The following is a 19,265-nucleotide window of genomic DNA, read 5'->3' as shown; positions in this document are numbered from 1 at the left end:
TGTTAAATATATTTATTCAGTCCGTGGACAGCATTTTTGTATTTTTTACAAGATGAGAGAATCACAATCGTCCCACATTCGGTTGGCTCGGTGGGGTTAGAAAGAATATGAGAATTTCGTTGGGTCGTCTTGAACCTTTTGAATGTGATGTCACAATTTGAGTAACTACTGTGCAGTAAACCGCATCTTCCACCGTTGTTTTTTTTTTTTTTTTTTTTTTTCTTTTTTTTTTTCCCCTGCCTCCATTTGGGCCCGAAGCTCCCCTGATGGAACACCAGAAATTGGTGACCTGCTTTCCCGCCCCTCCCAGTTGTGGTTTATTTGAGATTTTCTGGTACTTTATAATTTAAAACTTTTGAGTTCTTGACCAATTGAGCGTAAATGAGTTGCTTCTCACACGAGTATGTTAAGCCCAGGGGTTTCTTACTGATTGTTCCTTTTGTAAATAGATCTTTCAGAAAACCATGTATTTGAAAAATACATTTTACACAAACTGTACAAATGATTTATTATTTTTTAAACAGTACATCTTTGTATATTAATTTTCCTTTTCTATGTCAAGTTGGTAGAAGCATTAGCACATCTTTAGACTGTATATACTCAACCATTTAGGAACCTAAACCCAAGCTGTCTAGAGTGATGATGACCCATATGACTATGTTGAACATTTTATGCTGTAGGCATCAATTAATTCACTGCGATGAAATTGTGAAAACTTGCTTCCCTGTGACTTCGGTTTATTTACAGATTCCTGGATGAAGAAATGAAGGCATTAGGTTCCTGAGCAAAGCCATTGTATCTTTATGTAAAATAAGAGGTCTTCTCATTTCTAATAAAGTTTTGAAATATTCAGAAATATCCTTCTGATTCTTCGTCTTTATTAACTGGTCAAAAATTGGTCAAAAGCAACCAGGGGAACTGCAAAATATGGACATTATCAGAATTTTTCTTAAATTCCATCCCACTACTTATTGTCAAATTATTAAAGAAGTTCACTTCCAGAACAAAGATTTACAGATAATTTACTGATTACACAGATGTTCATATCTGTCTGTCTTCAGTTGTAAAGGAATTGTGTATTTCAGGATTTCTCTCCATATAGTAGACTTTTATGGTGCCCCTGAGTTTGAACTTCCAAAATACAATTTAAATGCAGCTTCAAAGGGCTCTAAAAGGTCCCAGCTGAGAAATAAGGGTCTAGCAAAACGATTACTTATTTTCTAAAATGAAAAATGCAATTTATACATTTTAACCTCAAATGCTCGTCTTGTCTAGCTCTATTCAGGGTTAATGACAGTTAGGGTATGTTAAAAAAGTCCCATCTCATTTTCTTCTCCAACTTCAAAATCATCCTACATTGCTTTTTTCCCTTTTTTGTTTGTAAAGGGTGTTTGATCATCTTTGCACGTTCACTTTGTAAACACTGGGTCGGTACTTCCGCAGCGATGTAGAACACTTTTGAACTTGGAGTAGAAAATGAGATGGGAGTTTTTTGACTTACCCTAACTGTTTGAACTGGAGTATGCAGAGCTAGACAAGATGAGCATTTGAGATTAAAAAGTATATAAATTGTCATTAAAAAAGGTTCTTCTTTGGCTGGGATCATTTAGAGCCCTTTGAGGCTGCATTTAAACTGCATTTTGGAAGTTCAAACTCGGGGGCACCGTAGAAGTCCACTATTGGAGAGAAATCCTGAAAGGTTTTCCTCAAAAAACATAATTTTCTACGACTTAAGAAAGACACGAACATCTTGGATGACAGTGTTGAAATACTTATGGAAAAAATCTTATTTTAGGCTGAATTATGACTTTATGGCCATGTTTTCTGAGTTTTATAAATTCTACACAGAACTCACCTTTGTTAAAAGGAACAGTTCACCCAAAAATGTAAATCTGCTGAAAATGTACTCACCCTCTGCCCTTCCAAGATGTAGATGAGTTTGTTTCTTTATCAGAATGGATTTGGAAAAATGTAATATTTCATCATTTGCTCACAAACGGATCCTCTGCAATGAATGGGTGCCGTCAGAATGAGAGTCCAAACAGCTGATAAAAGTAATCCACACCACTCCACCACATCCATTAACATCTTGTGAAACGAAAAGCTGTGTTTGTAAGAAACAAATCCATGATTAATGTGTTTTTAACTTCAAAACCATTGTTTTCGCCTAAAATGCAAGACTTCTAATCCATATGTGAAGGATTACAAAACCAGTCATTAGGGTAATTTTTGGTAAATTGAGATTTTTACAAGTTTTACATTAATTTATGGTTTAGGATAGGACAATATTTGGCCAAGATACAACTATTTGAAAGTCTGGAATGTGAGGGTGCAAAAAAATCTAAATATTGAGAAAATCACCTTTAAAGTTGTCCAAATGAAGTTCTTAGCAATGCATATTCTAATCAAAAATTAAGTTTCGATACATTTACAGTATAAAATTTCCAAAATATCTTCATGGAACATGATCTTTACTTAATATCCTAATGATTTTTAGCAAAAAAGAAAAATCGACAATTTTGACCCATACAATGTTTTTTTTGGCTATTGCTACAAATATACCTGTGCTACTTAAGATTGGTTTTGTGGTCCAGGGTCATATATATTGTTTCCTTTATTGAAAAAATTCATCTCGTCTGAATGAGAGACAACAACAGGCATGGACTTTTTCACTGAAGGAAGCGTTATTACCGATTATGGCCTCGTATTTTGGCCCTAAGTGACATAAATAAGTTAACCCTTGAACGATTTATTAGAAACATGCAGATTTTCACTTCACAAGATGTAAATTAAGATGCTTTTATCTACTCTTTGGACTCATTCTGATGGCACCCATTCACTGCAGAGTATCTAATGGTGAGCAGGTGATGTAATGCTAAATTTCTCCAAATCTGTTTGTATGAATAAACAAACTCATCTACATCTTTAATGGTCTGAGCATGAGAAATGGTAACTTTTTGGGTGAATTATTCCTTCAAAGCATTTTTTACAAATTTAATTAGAGAAGTTGCACATGAACAAAACTGAATATTAGAGTTGACTAGTATTTTATTCTGTAGCACGCTAACATAAAAACAATCAAGATCCTTTGTGTTTTACGGAAGACCAGCATTATGGTCAAAACGACAGTGTCTGTCTTTCAAAAAACCAAAATTCCCAACGATCTGAAGAGCCAGCAGACGTTAGAGGACGTCTCACACTATTCCCAGTGCCTGCGTCTTCTGCTCTGCTGCTCCAGCGTGGAGAGCCCTGCTCCATCCTGGAATAGAGAGAGCCTGGCGTAATGGTCTGGAGTTCAGTCCAGCGGTAGATGATTATCGTGGCTGTCCTAACAAACCAGCTTTAGCGGCCAATGCTTCATTCTGCTGGATGTGATATTCCTGAAAGCGCATGGAGATCCTCTGTGTCATCTTCAGGTACTTCTGTAAGCAGCTCTCAGAACATGAAGTCTGGAAAGAAACGTTACATTAAAATCATTCTTTTCCATTATTATTTTAATGGATTTATAAGACAGCTTGCAGAAACATATGCATAATCACACACCTCCTCTGGCTTGACCTCTCTTGTAGTGAAATCTTTAACACAATCCATGAAGCAGTTTTCTGTCAGTTTATTGTAGGTTCCCAGAAATTCTTTGAACTGGAAAACACACAGATGAACAATTTAATAGACAATAAAACTATTAATAGACAATAACTGGGTATGGTTATGTCTAAACGTCTTCTTACCTGTTTGATCTGGTCTGATTCAGTGACCTGAGCTGCCATATTTACAATACAATAAGATGCTATGGATGAAATAAAATAACGTTAGGCACACTAAGAGCATTTGAACCAAAAAGAAAAGCTCCTTTTTCTCATTGACGGTGCAGAAGCTGCTAAATAAATACATGCTCTTTTCTAATAGAGGCCTCAATTAGCCATTAGCATTACATCACATGTACATTTATAACAGTATATATGCGTAAATGCCTTTTAAAATATACACTGTAATAAACGCTTTATAATAAGCAATGTGTAAACAATAAATATAAGAAACAAATCACGTTAAAAAAAAAAACATTAAAGCTGCTACCTTTGCTGTCAGAGCTCAGGATGTGAAGGACATGTGAGAACAGAAAAGATGTCCGCTACTTCACATCGGCAGATTCGGCACTGTCGGAACAAATAAGAGTCCTTGTGAAACAAAAAATAAAAAATAAAATCGTGTGTGAAGGAATAGAATTAAAATCCTTAGAACATACACCAAAAAATTTAAAATAAATGAATAAATAAAATAAATAAAAATAAATAAAAAAATGTATTTTTCTGAAATACACTACTAGTCAAAAGTTTTTGAACAGTAAGATTTTTTAATGTTTTTAAAAGAAATCTCTTCTGCATTTATTTGATCCAAAATACAGCAAAAGCTGAATTTTTAGCATAATTTCTCCAGTCTTCAGTGTCACATGATCCTTCAGAAATTATTCTAATATGCTAATTTGCTGTTCAAGAAACATTATTATTATTATTGTTATTATTATTATTATTATTATCAATATTTAATACATTTTTTATAATACTTTTATTTAGCAAGGATGCTTTAAATTGATCGAAAGCGATGATAAAGACATTTATAATGTTACAAAAGAGTTTTATTTGAGATGTTCTTCTAAACTTTCTATTCATCAAATAAACCTGAAGAAATTGCACTCAGCTGTTTTTAACATAATAATCAATATTTTTTGAGCAGCAAATCAGAATATATTTCTGAAAGATCATGTGACTGGAGTAATGATGCTATAAATTCAGCTTTGAATTCACAGGAATAAATTACATTTTAAAATATACTTAAATAGAAAGCAGTTATTTTAAATAGTAAAATGATTTTAAAATTTTACTGATACTTCGGATCAAATAAATGCAGGTTTGGTGAGCAGAAAAGACTTTTTAAAAAACATTAAAAATCTTACTGTTCAAAAACTTTTGACTGGTGTATATATTATTACATTTTTTACATAATTTATATATAATTGTTGTTTGTGATATTTAAATGCTTTATATTAGCATCTTATTTTAACATTAAAATATTATATATTGCAAAACGCAATTTCTTTTCTTTTTATTTTACATGTTCAGTCGTTTTTTATATTATTTTACATTATTACTTAATAATTCAGTCTTACAGTTTAAAAGTGCATAATTTATAACCGTGCATCTTCTAAAATTCTGTTATTATTGCGCACAGATTTAACGAAAAAAGGCTAAAAAACGCAAAAACAAATAAACATTTATTTCTCATATTTACTAGATCAAATATATTCTAATAATGACCAAATGGGGGCAGCAGTGTCAAGACTTTTGATACCAAAAATATAGCGAAGACAAACTTTTATTTTGAAATCTTGCGATCATGCCGTTGTTTCCAAGATCACAGTTGAGAAGTTTTGTTGTCAGCAACAACCGACGCTAAGAAACAACTGGATTTACAGCTGAAATGAGCTGAAATATATCATAATTTGAATATCACATTAAAATACTACGAAATAAAGTCGTCAATAACAGAAATGAGGGTCTGAGTCAACCTGTTGCTTTTAAAAATCACCTGCGGCGGGAAATTTAAAACCAAGACGGGCAACAACAGCAGAGTGACTGACGTGTGTCATCTGTGGATATCTGAGGAAATCACTGCGGTAATCGTTATGTTGTCGTCATGTTCACGGTAAGACTGTTAGAGACGCATGAAAATTACCAAAGCCTTTGACAACTAACTAGTTACTGGGCCTGTACATTGGTATTATCAACTGACATTAGTGGAAAAACAACCGGTGTCTATTATTGGAGTCTTTTTACTGATATAAAAGTGGAAATGGACCTTTGTTGTGTGTCTGTGATCGATAACACGCACTTAAACGACTCTACATCCAGTTCTGATGCAGCAGATGTGTTAATTCACTCAACCAGAGCTGCCTTGGGTGCCAGCAGAGAGGAAATACAGCATAAGAGTCATAATAAAGTTAATATTTACATCAGAAGACTGTCAGACTCTGAAGATGTTGACTCTGTGCATGAGAGCGAAATCCCACCTGTCCTTTCTGTGAATGTACCCTCAGCTTCAGACACAGGTAACACTGTTAGACTGATTTGAGTGCCATTGGAGATCAATTACATGATGAAAAGGATAAATTATTTTTTGTCTGATTTCAGTCGAACTCCATGAACAACAGACTGGTGGACCATCAGATCAATTTGCTGATCTTTTTGTCAGAGTGAGTTTTTTTGTTTGTTTTTGTTTTCTTTATTTATAATTGGTTTTGTTTCCAAATAGCTTGCTGTAAGTTGATTGAAATGTTTGTTAACCATAATGTATATATAATCTCACATAGGCCTCCAGGAAAGAGAAAAGTAAAGTTCAAACTACAGTCATGCAGACGGCAAACATAAAGTCAAAAGGTATGGTTTTTATTTTATTTTATTAAAAGTAAAGCTCAAACTACAGTCACACACACATAGACCTTAAAGTCTTTTTTTATTTTATTTTATTTTATTTTACTACGAGTAAAGCTGAATCTACAGTCATGCACACGTGGACCTTAGAGTCAAAATGAATGAATTTTTTATTTTATTATAGTTTATTATATTTTAGTTTAGTTTAGATTAGTTTAGTTGAGTTTGTTACAAGTAAAGCTGAAACTACAGTCATGCACACATGGACCTTAAAGTCAAAATGAATTAATTTTTATTTTATTTTATTACAAGTAAAGCTCCAACTACAGTCGTGCACACATGGACATTAAAGTCAAAATAAATGTTATTTTATTTTATTTTATTTTACTTTATTTTATTTTACTTTACTTTACTTTATTACAAATAAAACTCAAACTACAGCCACGTCCACATGGACCTTAAATTCGAAATGGTTTTATTTCATTTTATTTTATTACAAGTAATGCTCAAACTGTAGTCATGCATACAGTCATGCACAATTTAAAGTCAAAAAGAAATTTTATTTTATTTTATGTTATTTTATTACATGTAAAGCTCAAATTACAGTCATGCACACATGGACATTAAAGTCAAAATGAATTTTATTTTATATTTTATTTTATTTTATTTTATTTTATTTTACTTTACTTTATTACAAATAAAACTCAAACTACAGTCATATCTACATGGACCTTAAAGTCAAAATTATTTTATTTCATTTTATTTTATTACAAGTAATGCTCAAACTACAGTCATGCACACATAGACCTTAAAGTCAAAAGGAATTTTATTTTATTTTATATTATTTTATTACATGTAAAGCTCAAATTACAGTCATGTACACATGGACATTAAAGTCAGAATGAATTTTTATTTTATTTTATTTTATTTTTTTATTTTTATTTCAAATAAAATTCAAACTACTGTCATGCACACATAGACCTTAATCAAAAAGGAATTTTATTTTATTGTATTGCATTGCAATGCATTGTATTGCATTGGTATTATGTTTTTGAATTTCTGAACACCACAGGTGAAGATGTGCGAATTTCTACTTACTCTGCTGATAGGAGAGGAGCAGTTTCTGCAGCCCTCAAGAAAAGGTAATGCCTGCTTTTGTTCAGCTGTTTCTATGATTAAACATGATTATTTTGCACACATGGATATTTCACTTGATCCTCAGATCCCAAAGTGCACCTTTAAGGCGTAATGTGACAGTACAAGTGTTGGACCAAGACAGATCCCAAACTCCAAGAGGCCAGTCGGATCCTGCCTGTCCATTAGGAGATCCTGGGACTTCTGCAAATGTGGCAGCCATAACAGCTGCTACTATTGCCGCCACAGCGCCTCTTATCAAGGTAGATCACTGTAACATTCGTAAGACAATATAGTATTGTAAGATTCACCCTAAACTGTCTTTGTTTGGCCCATCAGGCTCAGAGTGAGATGGAGGCTCAGATCGCACTGGTAACTGCTGAGCTGAGGAGGCTGCAGAAAGCAGATGAGGCCGGTGTCCAGCCAGGGAGAGCAGCCAGTGCTGAGAACAGTTCTGCAGGGAGAGCAGCCCATCTGGAGGAACAACTTAACATTCTGATCCAGCAGAGACTGCAACACCTGGAGACAATCCAATGTCAGCAGATCCAACTGCAGGTAAAAATGGAAAGACCTCTGTCTAGATCTGGAAATGCTGAATCTGGCTTTTTTTATTTATTATTATTTATTTATATTATGTTTTATTAAAAGTAAAGCTCAAACTACAGTCACACACACAAAGTCAAAATTAAGGAATTTTTATTTTATTTTATTTTATTTTATTTTATTTTTTTTGGCTTTATTTCATTTTTGTTTATTGCGTTATTATATTTTTTATTTATAGAATTTTTTTTTCTTTTGTTTTCTTTTTGTTTTATTGTATTCATTTTATTTTTGCTTTATTTTATTTTGTATTAATTTGCTTGTTTTTGTTTAATTTTTGTTTCTTGTTTCATTTCATTTCATTTTTTTTTCCTTTTTTTTTTTTTTTCTAGTCTACTTAGTCAAGGAATATTACACCAAAAACATTCATAATTTAGTTCTTTTAACCTTTAAACTCAATATATTTTTGATTATATGATAGGCTGATATAGTTCATACTGTTGGCTTAGTACCAAATACTAAACAGATTATGTCTACACTAGCACTTTATTTCAAAAAGACTTCAACTGCAGAAATCTGTTTTAAGGAGTCATATGCTGTTGTATTTCATCTTTGTTTCAGAGACTTGTGCAGGTTCTGATGAAATATTTATCCTATAAAAGACATGCTAGTGTGGGATTCAGATGCATTTTGAAGGCCTCATGGCCTACATGACTAAGATCTTGTATGGAGGGTGCAAGAATAAACAATGTGTAATTTGTGTCAGCTCATATCATATGAAATGTATATGCCTCTGGGAATTTTGGGCACCTGGAGAGGTTTAAATAAAAGGTTATAAAAAAAAACAGACCAGTGGGTAAAATCCCTAACTAAAGTAAAGCCAAGAAAGCTAATAAATAATTGGGGAAAGCACAGGGAATAACATTGGACAGTGACTGAACTGTATAAAACTGTAAAATACTGTATAAAAATAGTAGCTCGGGCAGAGACCAATAAGATGGTCAGCCGACATCTCGGGCTTTGTTGTCTTATTTTGACTTCTGGAACTTTGAGCATTATTCCTGCAAGACTGAGAAGACTGTTCTCCACTCAAGTTCAGGAACTGGTTTATCAGCTTATGTTACTTTATCATATCTCCTCTATCTTTAGAATCGTCTCCTGGGATCGGCTCTAGACGTCGTAGCAGCTCGGGCGAACACAGACTCACAGTCCATTCTACACACAGGCACTGGAATCACCCAGACAGAATCTCTGCCAGCTCAGATCTCAGGCAGTCACAGCGTCAGACTGTCTGCTACTGATAAAACCTCTGTTGGAAGCCAAGCATCTGGTGAGACTGTTGGTACAAATAGATTTGTGAATCTATAATAGCCACAAACTCTGTCTCAGAGAAGGAATTAATCACCATGACATAAAATTGTATTAATTATATAGTAGAACTGATTGTTCTTAATATTATTAGGCCTTCAAATAATGGGGGGAAAAAACCTTACTAGTCATCTATCAATACAGTAACCACAAAAAGAATTTGGACATTTTTGGATGCTAAAGTCACACACAAAAGTGCATTGCATCAGTTTCAAAATATGGCATTTGCAAACAAATTCTGCTTTTTCCTGCCTTTTTCAGAGCTAGCTCTAATTTTGAGACACTTTTTTTAATTAACTTAACCAATTGGTTTTCATGTTACTTTTCATGGATGCCAGTATGAAGTAATTTCACATTAATTTTACGCAGATGTCTAAGCAGAATAACCACAGGTGTGGTTCATTATATCAACATATGAACATGTTCCACAACATTTGACAACCAGACATTTTGAACATTGTTCCATTTGTGAAACTTAATTTTGTGAAATAATTTTACTGAAAAAGTTCTTGTGCTTTCTTTAACATTTATACATTTTTTTTAATGATGGCATATTTGTCCAAATGTTTTTTGGGGCCAATGTGCCCTTGTAAAAAAGTTATATATTTAAAATACATTTATTTCATAGTGTAGTAATTCATATGTCAAGTGTAATTCAATACTGACGTATCACTAAATTTACTGATATAAAAATAATAATTCAACTTTATTTGGAATACTTATGCACAGTGCACATTTCTTAATACTGAGCCTAAAATGTGTCACTGTTTATGAGGATTGTATGATCTTATTGCTCTTTAAATGCAAGATTTTTAAAGTGCACCTAAAGTATACTTGCAATTGATCCGCTTTAGCACAATCGAATATACTTAAGTATATCTTTAGTTGGACATAAGCACTATTTCTGCACAATTAAAGCGAATTAGGTACAAAATTAGTTGTTAAGCACACTTTTAAGTACAATTGGAGGGTATTTTGTTAATGATGTAAATATGTAAATGTATTGGTAGAATACTTGGCATGAATTAAATGTATTCCAAATACATTTTAGTATATTTATTTTTCACTAGGGTGTGTTTGGATAAATGTAGTAAAGCTTGGTAAAGCTGAGGGTGCTACAAGTACAACTAAACAAATGATGCTTATTATTGTTTTTACGTTGATTAATTTCTCCTCCAGTGTCAAAGGACGTGCATCGAGACAAACGAAGCCCCCTGGAGACCCCCGCACCACGTAAAGTCATTCCCAAACCCACCCACTGGACGTCATCTACAAGCACCATCAAACCTCAGAAATCCTCCCTCAGAAACCAAGGTGGGTTTTTCCCTGTGTCATTTGCTCTATTTTTGTTTATTAGAGCCCTGCATTTCAGCCCGGGCCCAATGGGCCCCAATTTTTTTGCGCCCCTAAGGCCGGTCTTCTGGACAATTTTCACGTCATAGTTCAGATGCGGGCCAGGCAACGGGCCTGTTTTAGGCTTCTCCCTATTTTTAGATTTTAGAGTCTAGACATGCAGTTATGGTGATGGGGGAAAAAAAATTGCCGTGCTGGTGAAAACAACACAAGACCAGGCTACCGTGACTGTCAAGAGTGGCTCGGATGGTGTTTAGTGACCCGTCAGCAGCAGCAGCGAGCGTGCCTTCTAAGTGATTGACCTAAGTGCCTTCACCTTTCTGATTCAGTGTCGCAAGAAAGAGTTTTTGTTTTTAATTAGTTTTATTTTAAGTAGTAATTTAAAGCTTTCTATATATATAGTTAGCATGTCTGTGATGCGTGTATTCGCTGACTTTGAAGTGCTCCTGTTTAAGACCGAGACAGCAGAAGGCACTTCATGTTTGTTTTCTTTATTATATAAAAGCACAATGTTTTATTGATATCGTGAGTGCACACAAATAAAAGTAGATCCTTTAAACTTCTGAATAATATATTTTCATTTGTTTAGCAAAAATGATGACATATTTTAAATTGTTTTACTGAAAAAAATGTAAGTGATCACGCTGTGCCTTCATGTCCTGCAAAGCGCACTTCAGCCTCCACTCTCCACACAAATGATTGGATATGCACCTAATAGCACACATTTATCTAGGTTTAATGTTTAAACTAGCATTGTTATATGCTTGAACTGTTTTATATCTATAGATTTTATTTTTGGAAAGTCGTGTTGATTTGAGAAGGCAAAATTGATGAAACATAGGCTATGATCTGCTGGCTGCTTGGTTGTTACTTTAAAAAACAAAAACTTATTTTTAACGAACAAAAAATGCTCCAGACGTTTTTCTAAATTAACTTAAAAAAACGAAATGAAATATAATTATTGTGCTATTTCATACAAAACTGAATTACATTAATTGCTGAAAAAGTAGTATAAGCTGTTTTGGAGTCGGACAAGGGGCAAGAATTCTGATAAGCTGTCGGACAAGGGCCGGGCTAGGGCCTGAGCATCTCGGGGCAGGGCCTATATTTGAGGCCCATGCAGGGCTCTACTGTGTATTGGTCATTAATAGCAAATATCTGAGTATTTGGTTTTGTTTCGGAGCCTAGATATTATAGGTAGTTGCATTATAGTAAGTTCATTTAGCTCCCTCCCTCCACAACTTAATCAAAGCATAGTTCTGAGAAGATTTTTTGACCAAATTAAGTTTTTAAATCAGTCTCAGAGTGGTATCACAGTAGTTTGCATGACATTCAAGTTGAAACCACTTGATGGCAGTAGCGTCACTGCTGAAATTTTGCTTTTGCGCCACAAACAGAACTCCACTGTAAAAACACATTTCAACTGCTTTTATATCATTTCGGGTTGGTTTTAGATTAATCAGAGCTAATGATAATCCATAACAACATCAGATTGTCTCCCTCGACCTTCTGGGTGGTTGAAATGAAAAGCTTTCATTCTTAATTTTTTTAAATTTTGGTGAGACAGTATATCTAAATATTGACAAATAACACATGCTATGCAATTTATGTATATCTTTCTTTGTTATAATTATTATTAAGTAATTTATTTACAAGCAAAATATTTGAGCTATATCTGATTGTAATATAATATGCATGGCCTGTGTTTTGGAAAGTAGACCGAGCGCTTTAATTAATTACTGCTGCGCATATTTTGCAGCATATTGTTTTTGGTTAAGTCTCATCTTATCACTGCTTTCGAATGGCATTCATTGTTGCGTCCATGGCTACAGGCTTTGGAATCCATTGTGCTTCGCCTCCGCCTGCTTTTAGTTTCCTGTTTAAGAGACAACAATGATCAGCTCAGCCCAGAACCTCATGTTCTCAAACTCCAAAACCAGTAATTTATCCCCGAACATGCTTTTTCCCTTTAGACACTCAACCAATCACTCAACCAATCTGTCACTCCTCCGGATTGGATTGAAGACTCGCTTTTGCACTAAAAACCAATTAAGGCGAAAAGCAGTTGTTGAAAGAGGTGTCGCTGCCGAACAGCTGTGTAAATACGAACAGTTCAAGCTGTTCGCCTCAGTCACGCTGTCGGCTTGTTATTGGAAAAGCTTCGGGCATGTTAGCACAAGCTGACCTGGTAACACAGCTGCTTTAGTGTCTTCAAGTAGTGCGCGTCATTAAACAGACTATTACCCTACACAATGTTGTGTAACCGTGAGTATACTAGACTAGGCCGAAGGAGTGCTTGCTTATCACAAACAACATTCCTGCTTTTCCATTTCACCTCGCTCTGTCCTCTTTTTTCCAATTTAGCAGCGAGATGTGAGCTCAGAGATGGGGGTCACTGACACACGCCCGTCCGTCTGAAACCTGGGAGAATTTTCCCACCTGAATCTAATCCGCCGGCTGCCGCAGCCCCCTCCGTGTCTCCCACATGAGCACGGGATTGCTTTCCCAGACGCCAGAGCTGTATTCTCAGGCTCGTGTTGATGGATGTGTGTGGGAGAACAGAGAGTTAATTATGGCTTGCAGTGTATTTTTCCTGGAGTGTGAAAATTCTCTTTCTGTTTTCAACCTACGTACACAATGCTCTCTTCCAAACTGATTATCCCATTGAGTCTGATGTAAAATTCGGGGAGTTTAATAAAGGCAATCAGCAAGTGTAAACACTAAGATATCACACTGCTCTGCCAGTGCATGTGCGTCGAGACGGTGGGAAAATTCTGCGGTAAGATGTCTGTTGCCACCGACTCCATTTTGTCACTTGTGCGCATCAATCTAGTCGTCATGGCAACCCGGCTATTTCAGTGGCAGCGTTGCTCCGTCTCTCCAGCTGTCAGACCGTTCTCTCTCGCCATTGAAACGGGCTATTTTTAGCCAACCTTCCTTTTGTTTCTCTTGTACATCATCAAAGCGGCATTAAATACATGCGGAGAGGCGAAATCTGGAGCGTGAGGTGTTGTCGTGTAGAGGATGCTTTTATGTTCGCTCGTTTATGAGTAATCCACAGATATTAGGAGAGGTGTGTTAGAACTGGTTTAATTATCTTTTTAGTCATATGGTAAATTTAGCAGCTGTTATTGTGTTTGCGGATTTTTTTTTTTCAGCATCACGTTTTTAGGTTTATATGAGGGAAAGTGTATAATTAATGAATGATAATTATGAATAAGCAATATGCCAAACAAGTCAGTAACTGCAGTTGTAACTGAATATTTTATTAAGAATGTCACTATTGTGTCAATCATCTTTTTGCATTTGTCCGGTTCACTTTAATGGTCCTGTGGTGTGACAGATTAGTTTATAAAAGTGTAAATATTCCATGTAGTTACTCAAAATAATATTAGGTCATAAAACAGCATGTATTTGAATTATACATAATGTTTACAGCAGTTTCCGATGCAAGCACGGCTTGAAATGTCATTCTTTATTCATCTTTTTTTATTCATTTAGCCTTTAGGTCAGTCCAAACCGGTAGTGAAGATAGTAAAATCAAATAGGTGAAACAGAAGTCAAATCTTGTAGTAATGAGCGGAGAAGCCTGCAGATTTTACATTAAGGGTTATGAATATTGCAGATGCCCTCAACAGCAGTTCCTGTGGTCTTACCTCATAAAAGATTTATGGGTAGGAATTTTAGCCCGTACTAGACAAACACTAGCTATGTCGAGATATGCAGTTAGACTAGTCTTAGGGAGATGATGTCATATTTAAAATGGTCTGATTTTATATACATGTATGAACATTTGATTTACATAGTACTGTAAAACGGCGAAATATTATGTAGGCTAATTTTTGTGATGGCAAAACTGAATTTTCAGCATCATTACTCCAGTGTTCAGTGTCACATGATCCTTCAGAAATTATTCTAATATGCCACTTTGGTGCTTGAGAAACATTTATTATTAGTAGTAATGTTAAAAACAGTTATGCTGCTTAATATTTTTGTAAAAACAGATACATTTATATATATATATATATATACTACCAGTTAAAAGTTTTTGAACAGTAAGATTTTTAATTTTTTAAAGAAGCCTCTTCTGCTCACCAAGCTTGCATTTATTTGATCCAAATTACACCAAAAATTTTGAAATATTTTTACTATTTAAAATAACAGTTTTCTATTTGAATATATTTTAAAATGTGATTTATTTCTGTGATTTCAAAGCTGAATTTTTAGCATTATTATTCCAGTCACATGATCCTTCAGAAATCATTCTAATACGCTGATTTGCTGCTTAAAAAGCACTTATTATTGTTATTATGTTGAAAACAGCTAAATATATTTTTTCTGGTTTCTTTGATGAATAGAAACAGCATTTATTTGAAATAGAAATCTTTTGTCACATTTTAAATGACTTTATTATCACATTTAATCAATTTAAAGCATCCTTGCTAAAAAAAAAAATAAATAAAAAAAAAATAATTTCTTTCCCCCCAAAAAAGAAAAAAATTATACTGACTCCAAGGTTTTGAATGGTATAGTGTATAATGTTACAAAAGCTTTTTATTTCAGATAAATGCTGTTCTTTGCATCTGTCTATTCATCAAAGAATCCAGAATAAAATGTGATCAATTGTTTTAAATATTAATAATAATAATGCTAAAAATGTTTCTCGAGCAGCAAATCAGCATATTAGAATGATTTCTAAAGAATCATGTGACACTAAAGGCTGGAGTAATAATGATGACAATTCAACTTTGATCACAGGAATAAATTACGTTTTAAAATACATTCAAATACAAAGAGGTTATTTTAAATAGAAAAAAAAAATCATAATATTACTGGTTTTGCTGTATTTTGGATCAAATAAATAAATATATATATGTACACAAGCATGTTTTATTAACACCATGACCTACATTTTGATCCTAATGTGTTCACTGTACATTTCAAAAGCTAGAAAAGCTTCTTGTCACCACTTTCACATCAACCAGCAGATGCCAGGAGAGTCTGTCTACCCCCCACAGGGATGCCCTTTCGGATATAAATGGCAGACTTTATTATTAGTCAGTGCCCTTACCTGTTGAGACCTCCATCACTGTTGATGTGCACTGGGGGGTGAGTCACATGCCGTGCATCACAGCTTAATAGAGCAGCACATACACGCTATCCGCCCCTCTGCAGAGCGTTCAAATGTATTATGGTTCTTTGTAACCCTATAATGCAAACCCTTCACACCCCTGCACATGCCATTTTTCTGTAGTGTTTATGCAGAGTTTAACCTGCACAGGGTTTTAGGTGTTCATAGCACGGTGCCATGTTTAAGAGCTGTGCTCCCGACGGGCAGCAGTCTGGCATTGTGCGTCTGGCAGCGCTATTACGAGAATCCGGCCCTTGGTGAGGTGCCAGCTCCATGTTAAATGCTGACTATTGTTTACAGCTCTGTGTTTGGAGTAATTATAAAGGCAGCAGAATGGATCTCCGTGCAGCCACGGGTCCCGACATTACAGCTGATGTTTTGCAGCTGTGGACACGTGTGGGTTTGACGTCACGCGGCAGCTGGGAAAGGGGATCGGAATCTGCGCCGTAACGCTGACAACCGCCGTATATAGACCTGTCAGGAGCTGTTGTTTTCATCTGTCACAGTAAACACACCCAGAATGCACTTGGAAAAAATATGGCCTAGAAAAATGATGACTGCTACAGTCTGGTTAATGAAGCTATTGATTTGTTTTCCATGTTGTAATATATGTTTATTGAAATTTGTCTCTCTTGGGTGCAATAACAGCATTTTGTGGCCTTCATTCAGTCATTCTGTATGTAAATGGATTTTTTATACTTTTATTTAGCAAATATGCATTAAATACATCAAAAGTGACAGTACAGACAATAATAATGATACAAATGATTTCTGATTTGAATAAATGCTGACCAAATTCACCAGAGAAAACTGTTTTCGGAAAAAATGTGACCTTGGAACACAAAACCAGTCATAGCTAGCATGGGTATATTTGTAAGAGTCAAAATTAACGTTTTTTTTCTTTTATGCCAAAAATCATTACGATATTAACATCATGTTCCATGAAGATATTTTGTAAATGTCCTACCGTAAATATACCAAAACTTAATTTTTGATTAGTAATATGCATTGCTAAAAACTTCATTTGGACAACTTTAGGCGATTTTCTCAATATTTAGATTTTTTTTGCACCCTCAGATTCCTGATTTTCAAATATTGTCTTCTCCTAGCAAACCATACATCAGTGAAAAGCTTATTTATTCAGCTTTCAGATGAATGAATAAATAAATAAATAAATCTCAATTTCATAAGATTGACCCTTATGACTCGTTCTGTGGTCCAGGGTCACAAACTGTCTCATTACTGTTGATCTGAAATATCAAAATCCAATCGACAGCCGGTAGTTCCCATCCTACGTTTTTTTTTCCCCTTTTTTGATCATCCATTACACTTAAATGTACATTACAACCACAAAATGTTTTGTTTTACTGCAGCTTTGCATATTGATTTCGCTATATGCTGTATAAGTTTTTTCTCTATGTTTTTAGCATTGTACTTTTGTTCCATCATTATCCAGAATAATAACTGTTTAATGGCAATAGATTTGTGACCCTTTTCCACAAAACAAGTCATAACAATTCTGAAAGCTGAATAATTAAGCTATCTATTGATGTATGGTTTGTTAGGATAGGACAATATTTGCCTGAGATACAACTATTTGAAAATCTGCATTCTGAGGGTACAAAAAACAGCTGATAAAAGCATCACAATAATCCATAAGTAATCCACACCACTCCAGTCCATCAATTAACATCTTCTGAAACGAAAAGCTGAGGGTTTGTAAAAAACAAATCCATGATTAACGTGTTTTTAACTTCAAAACCATTGTTTCCACCTAAAACGTGATCCTTATAATCCATATGTGACCCTGGAACACAAAACCAGTCATAAGGGTCAATTTTTGAAATTTGAAATCTGGAAGCTGAATAAATAAGCTTTCAGTTGATGTATTATTAGAATAGGACAGTATTTGTCTGAGATACAACTATTTGAAAATCTGGAATCTGAGGGTGCAAAAAATTCAAAATATAGAGAAAATCATCTTTAAAGTTGTCCAAAAGAAGCATGAATTTTTACCATTGGTAATGTTTCTTGAGCAGCAAATCATCATATTAGAATGGATCATGTAACAGTAAAGACTGGATTAATATATTGTTTTAAACCGGTTTACGTCTCATATTTGTCTAATACTGAGCTGATGTGGGTTGAATTACCAGACGTTTTACAGCACAGCTTTTTTCGCAATCATTACCAGGAATGATTGTTTTTGCATGTCTGCTCGTTCTCTCACAGGAAACATGGCGCAGAGGGTCTGCGATACAGGAGGCTTTGTTTGCCGTCGAGCCATGAGACTTTAGCTGCTCGTTTAACCGTATTCGAGAAGCTTGAGGGCCTCATGTTCCCCGTTAGCCAGACACCGGGGCCCGCCGGAGGCCCGCATGGCAGCGCTGCTGTTGTTCCAGTTGGAGGAGGCCCTCCTCGCGGTGCCTTTTTGACCTTAAGGAAATGATTACGGTCAGGAGCTCTACTGTTGTTTTTGGAGGATTGAGAAATCCTTGTCCTGCATATTTATATAGCTTTGTTTCCTTTCGTCTGCATTCCGCAGTGCCGCAGGGAGAACATTCCACTCTCCGGCCTCCTAATAGGGCTCAGGAAAGAGCGCCGGGATATTTTACATCTGCACGATATGAGGTTTCCCCCCTTCGTGTACTCAATTTGACTTTTTCCATTTACAGTCATGGGCTGACAAACTGTAAGAATAGCGAAAAGAATAACCGCTCGCTTGTGTTCAGAAACGCCTGGCGCGCATCACGTATTTACGGTTCGGGTTATTGGCACGGCGTGCTGGATTTCTTGCAGAATTGATGACTAGCCGAAACACACGGGGCCTTGTTAGAGTCGCAGGCCCGCAGCGGTGTGTGTTCTGGCAACGACGAGCTGGACTGCTGACTGCGGCAGGTGTCTGGTGCCCGGGCTGATCCTTGCGATATCTTCTCTCTTTGCAGGAAATGGCAGACTTCAGGACCAGAGCCCTAATAACCGGAGGTCTCCCGAGAGATGCGCCTCGCAGTCTGTCGGGGTAAAGAGGTTCGCTATGGCAACAGCCGACAACGGCCAACCAGAGCGGTCCAGGTAATAATAGATCTTGTTTTCAGTACAGGAAGGCACACAACCCTCTCGGCCTTTCGTGTTTCGCCGTACACAGTGTGTAACCATAGTAGTGGACCTACATAACTACTTCTTTTTCCCAGCCAGAGGAATGCTTTTGTTTTATTTATGGCGCTCGGTTAGGCCATCTTGTCTTTTTCGTTTAAATACGCCCTCCTGATGTTCCGTAAGCAAGTGTCACTTAAAAAACGGACCAAGCGCACACG

The 19,265-nt window shown here is 35.5% G+C and overlaps 2 protein-coding genes across 2 annotated transcripts in view; one reads left to right on the top strand and one right to left on the bottom strand.

Moving 5' to 3' along the window:
• Nucleotides 1-3,030: 3,030 nt before the first annotated feature.
• timm9 (translocase of inner mitochondrial membrane 9 homolog) lies at nt 3,031-4,160 on the bottom strand. The gene is made up of 4 exons (XM_051133026.1): nt 4,075-4,160; nt 3,729-3,787; nt 3,544-3,639; nt 3,031-3,449 (listed from the first exon to the last, which is right to left on the bottom strand). The coding sequence occupies exons 2-4, from the start codon at nt 3,765-3,767 to the stop codon at nt 3,315-3,317; spliced, it is 270 nt and encodes an 89-aa protein (XP_050988983.1). The 5' UTR covers nt 3,768-3,787; nt 4,075-4,160; the 3' UTR covers nt 3,031-3,314.
• Nucleotides 4,161-5,409: 1,249 nt separating this feature from the next.
• The window catches only part of kiaa0586 (KIAA0586 ortholog), a 161,136-nt gene continuing 147,280 nt past the window's right edge, over nt 5,410-19,265 (top strand). The window contains 9 exon segments of the mRNA XM_051133094.1: nt 5,410-6,103; nt 6,186-6,247; nt 6,365-6,431; nt 7,498-7,567; nt 7,648-7,822; nt 7,899-8,114; nt 9,249-9,429; nt 10,647-10,781; nt 18,897-19,023. Coding sequence (XP_050989051.1) covers nt 5,848-6,103; nt 6,186-6,247; nt 6,365-6,431; nt 7,498-7,567; nt 7,648-7,822; nt 7,899-8,114; nt 9,249-9,429; nt 10,647-10,781; nt 18,897-19,023 — 1,289 coding nt within the window. The 5' untranslated portion in view covers nt 5,410-5,847.

This window comes from Labeo rohita, chromosome 17 (genome assembly GCF_022985175.1).
Source record: "Labeo rohita strain BAU-BD-2019 chromosome 17, IGBB_LRoh.1.0, whole genome shotgun sequence".
Classification (NCBI taxonomy): Eukaryota; Metazoa; Chordata; class Actinopteri; order Cypriniformes; family Cyprinidae; genus Labeo; species Labeo rohita.
The sequence above is the reverse complement of the archived record's forward strand: the minus strand, read 5'-3'. Positions and strand labels throughout refer to the sequence as shown.

Excerpts from the sequence above, each read along its gene's own strand:
- timm9 (XM_051133026.1), bottom strand. The coding sequence starts at position 3,767 with ATGGCAGCTCAGGTCACTGAATCAGACCAGATCAAACAG. Across the intron at positions 3,640-3,728 it reads AATCAGACCAGATCAAACAG|TTCAAAGAATTTCTGGGAAC; the intron begins GTAAGAAGACGT and ends TGTGTTTTCCAG. Across the intron at positions 3,450-3,543 it reads GAGAGGTCAAGCCAGAGGAG|ACTTCATGTTCTGAGAGCTG; the intron begins GTGTGTGATTAT and ends GTTTCTTTCCAG.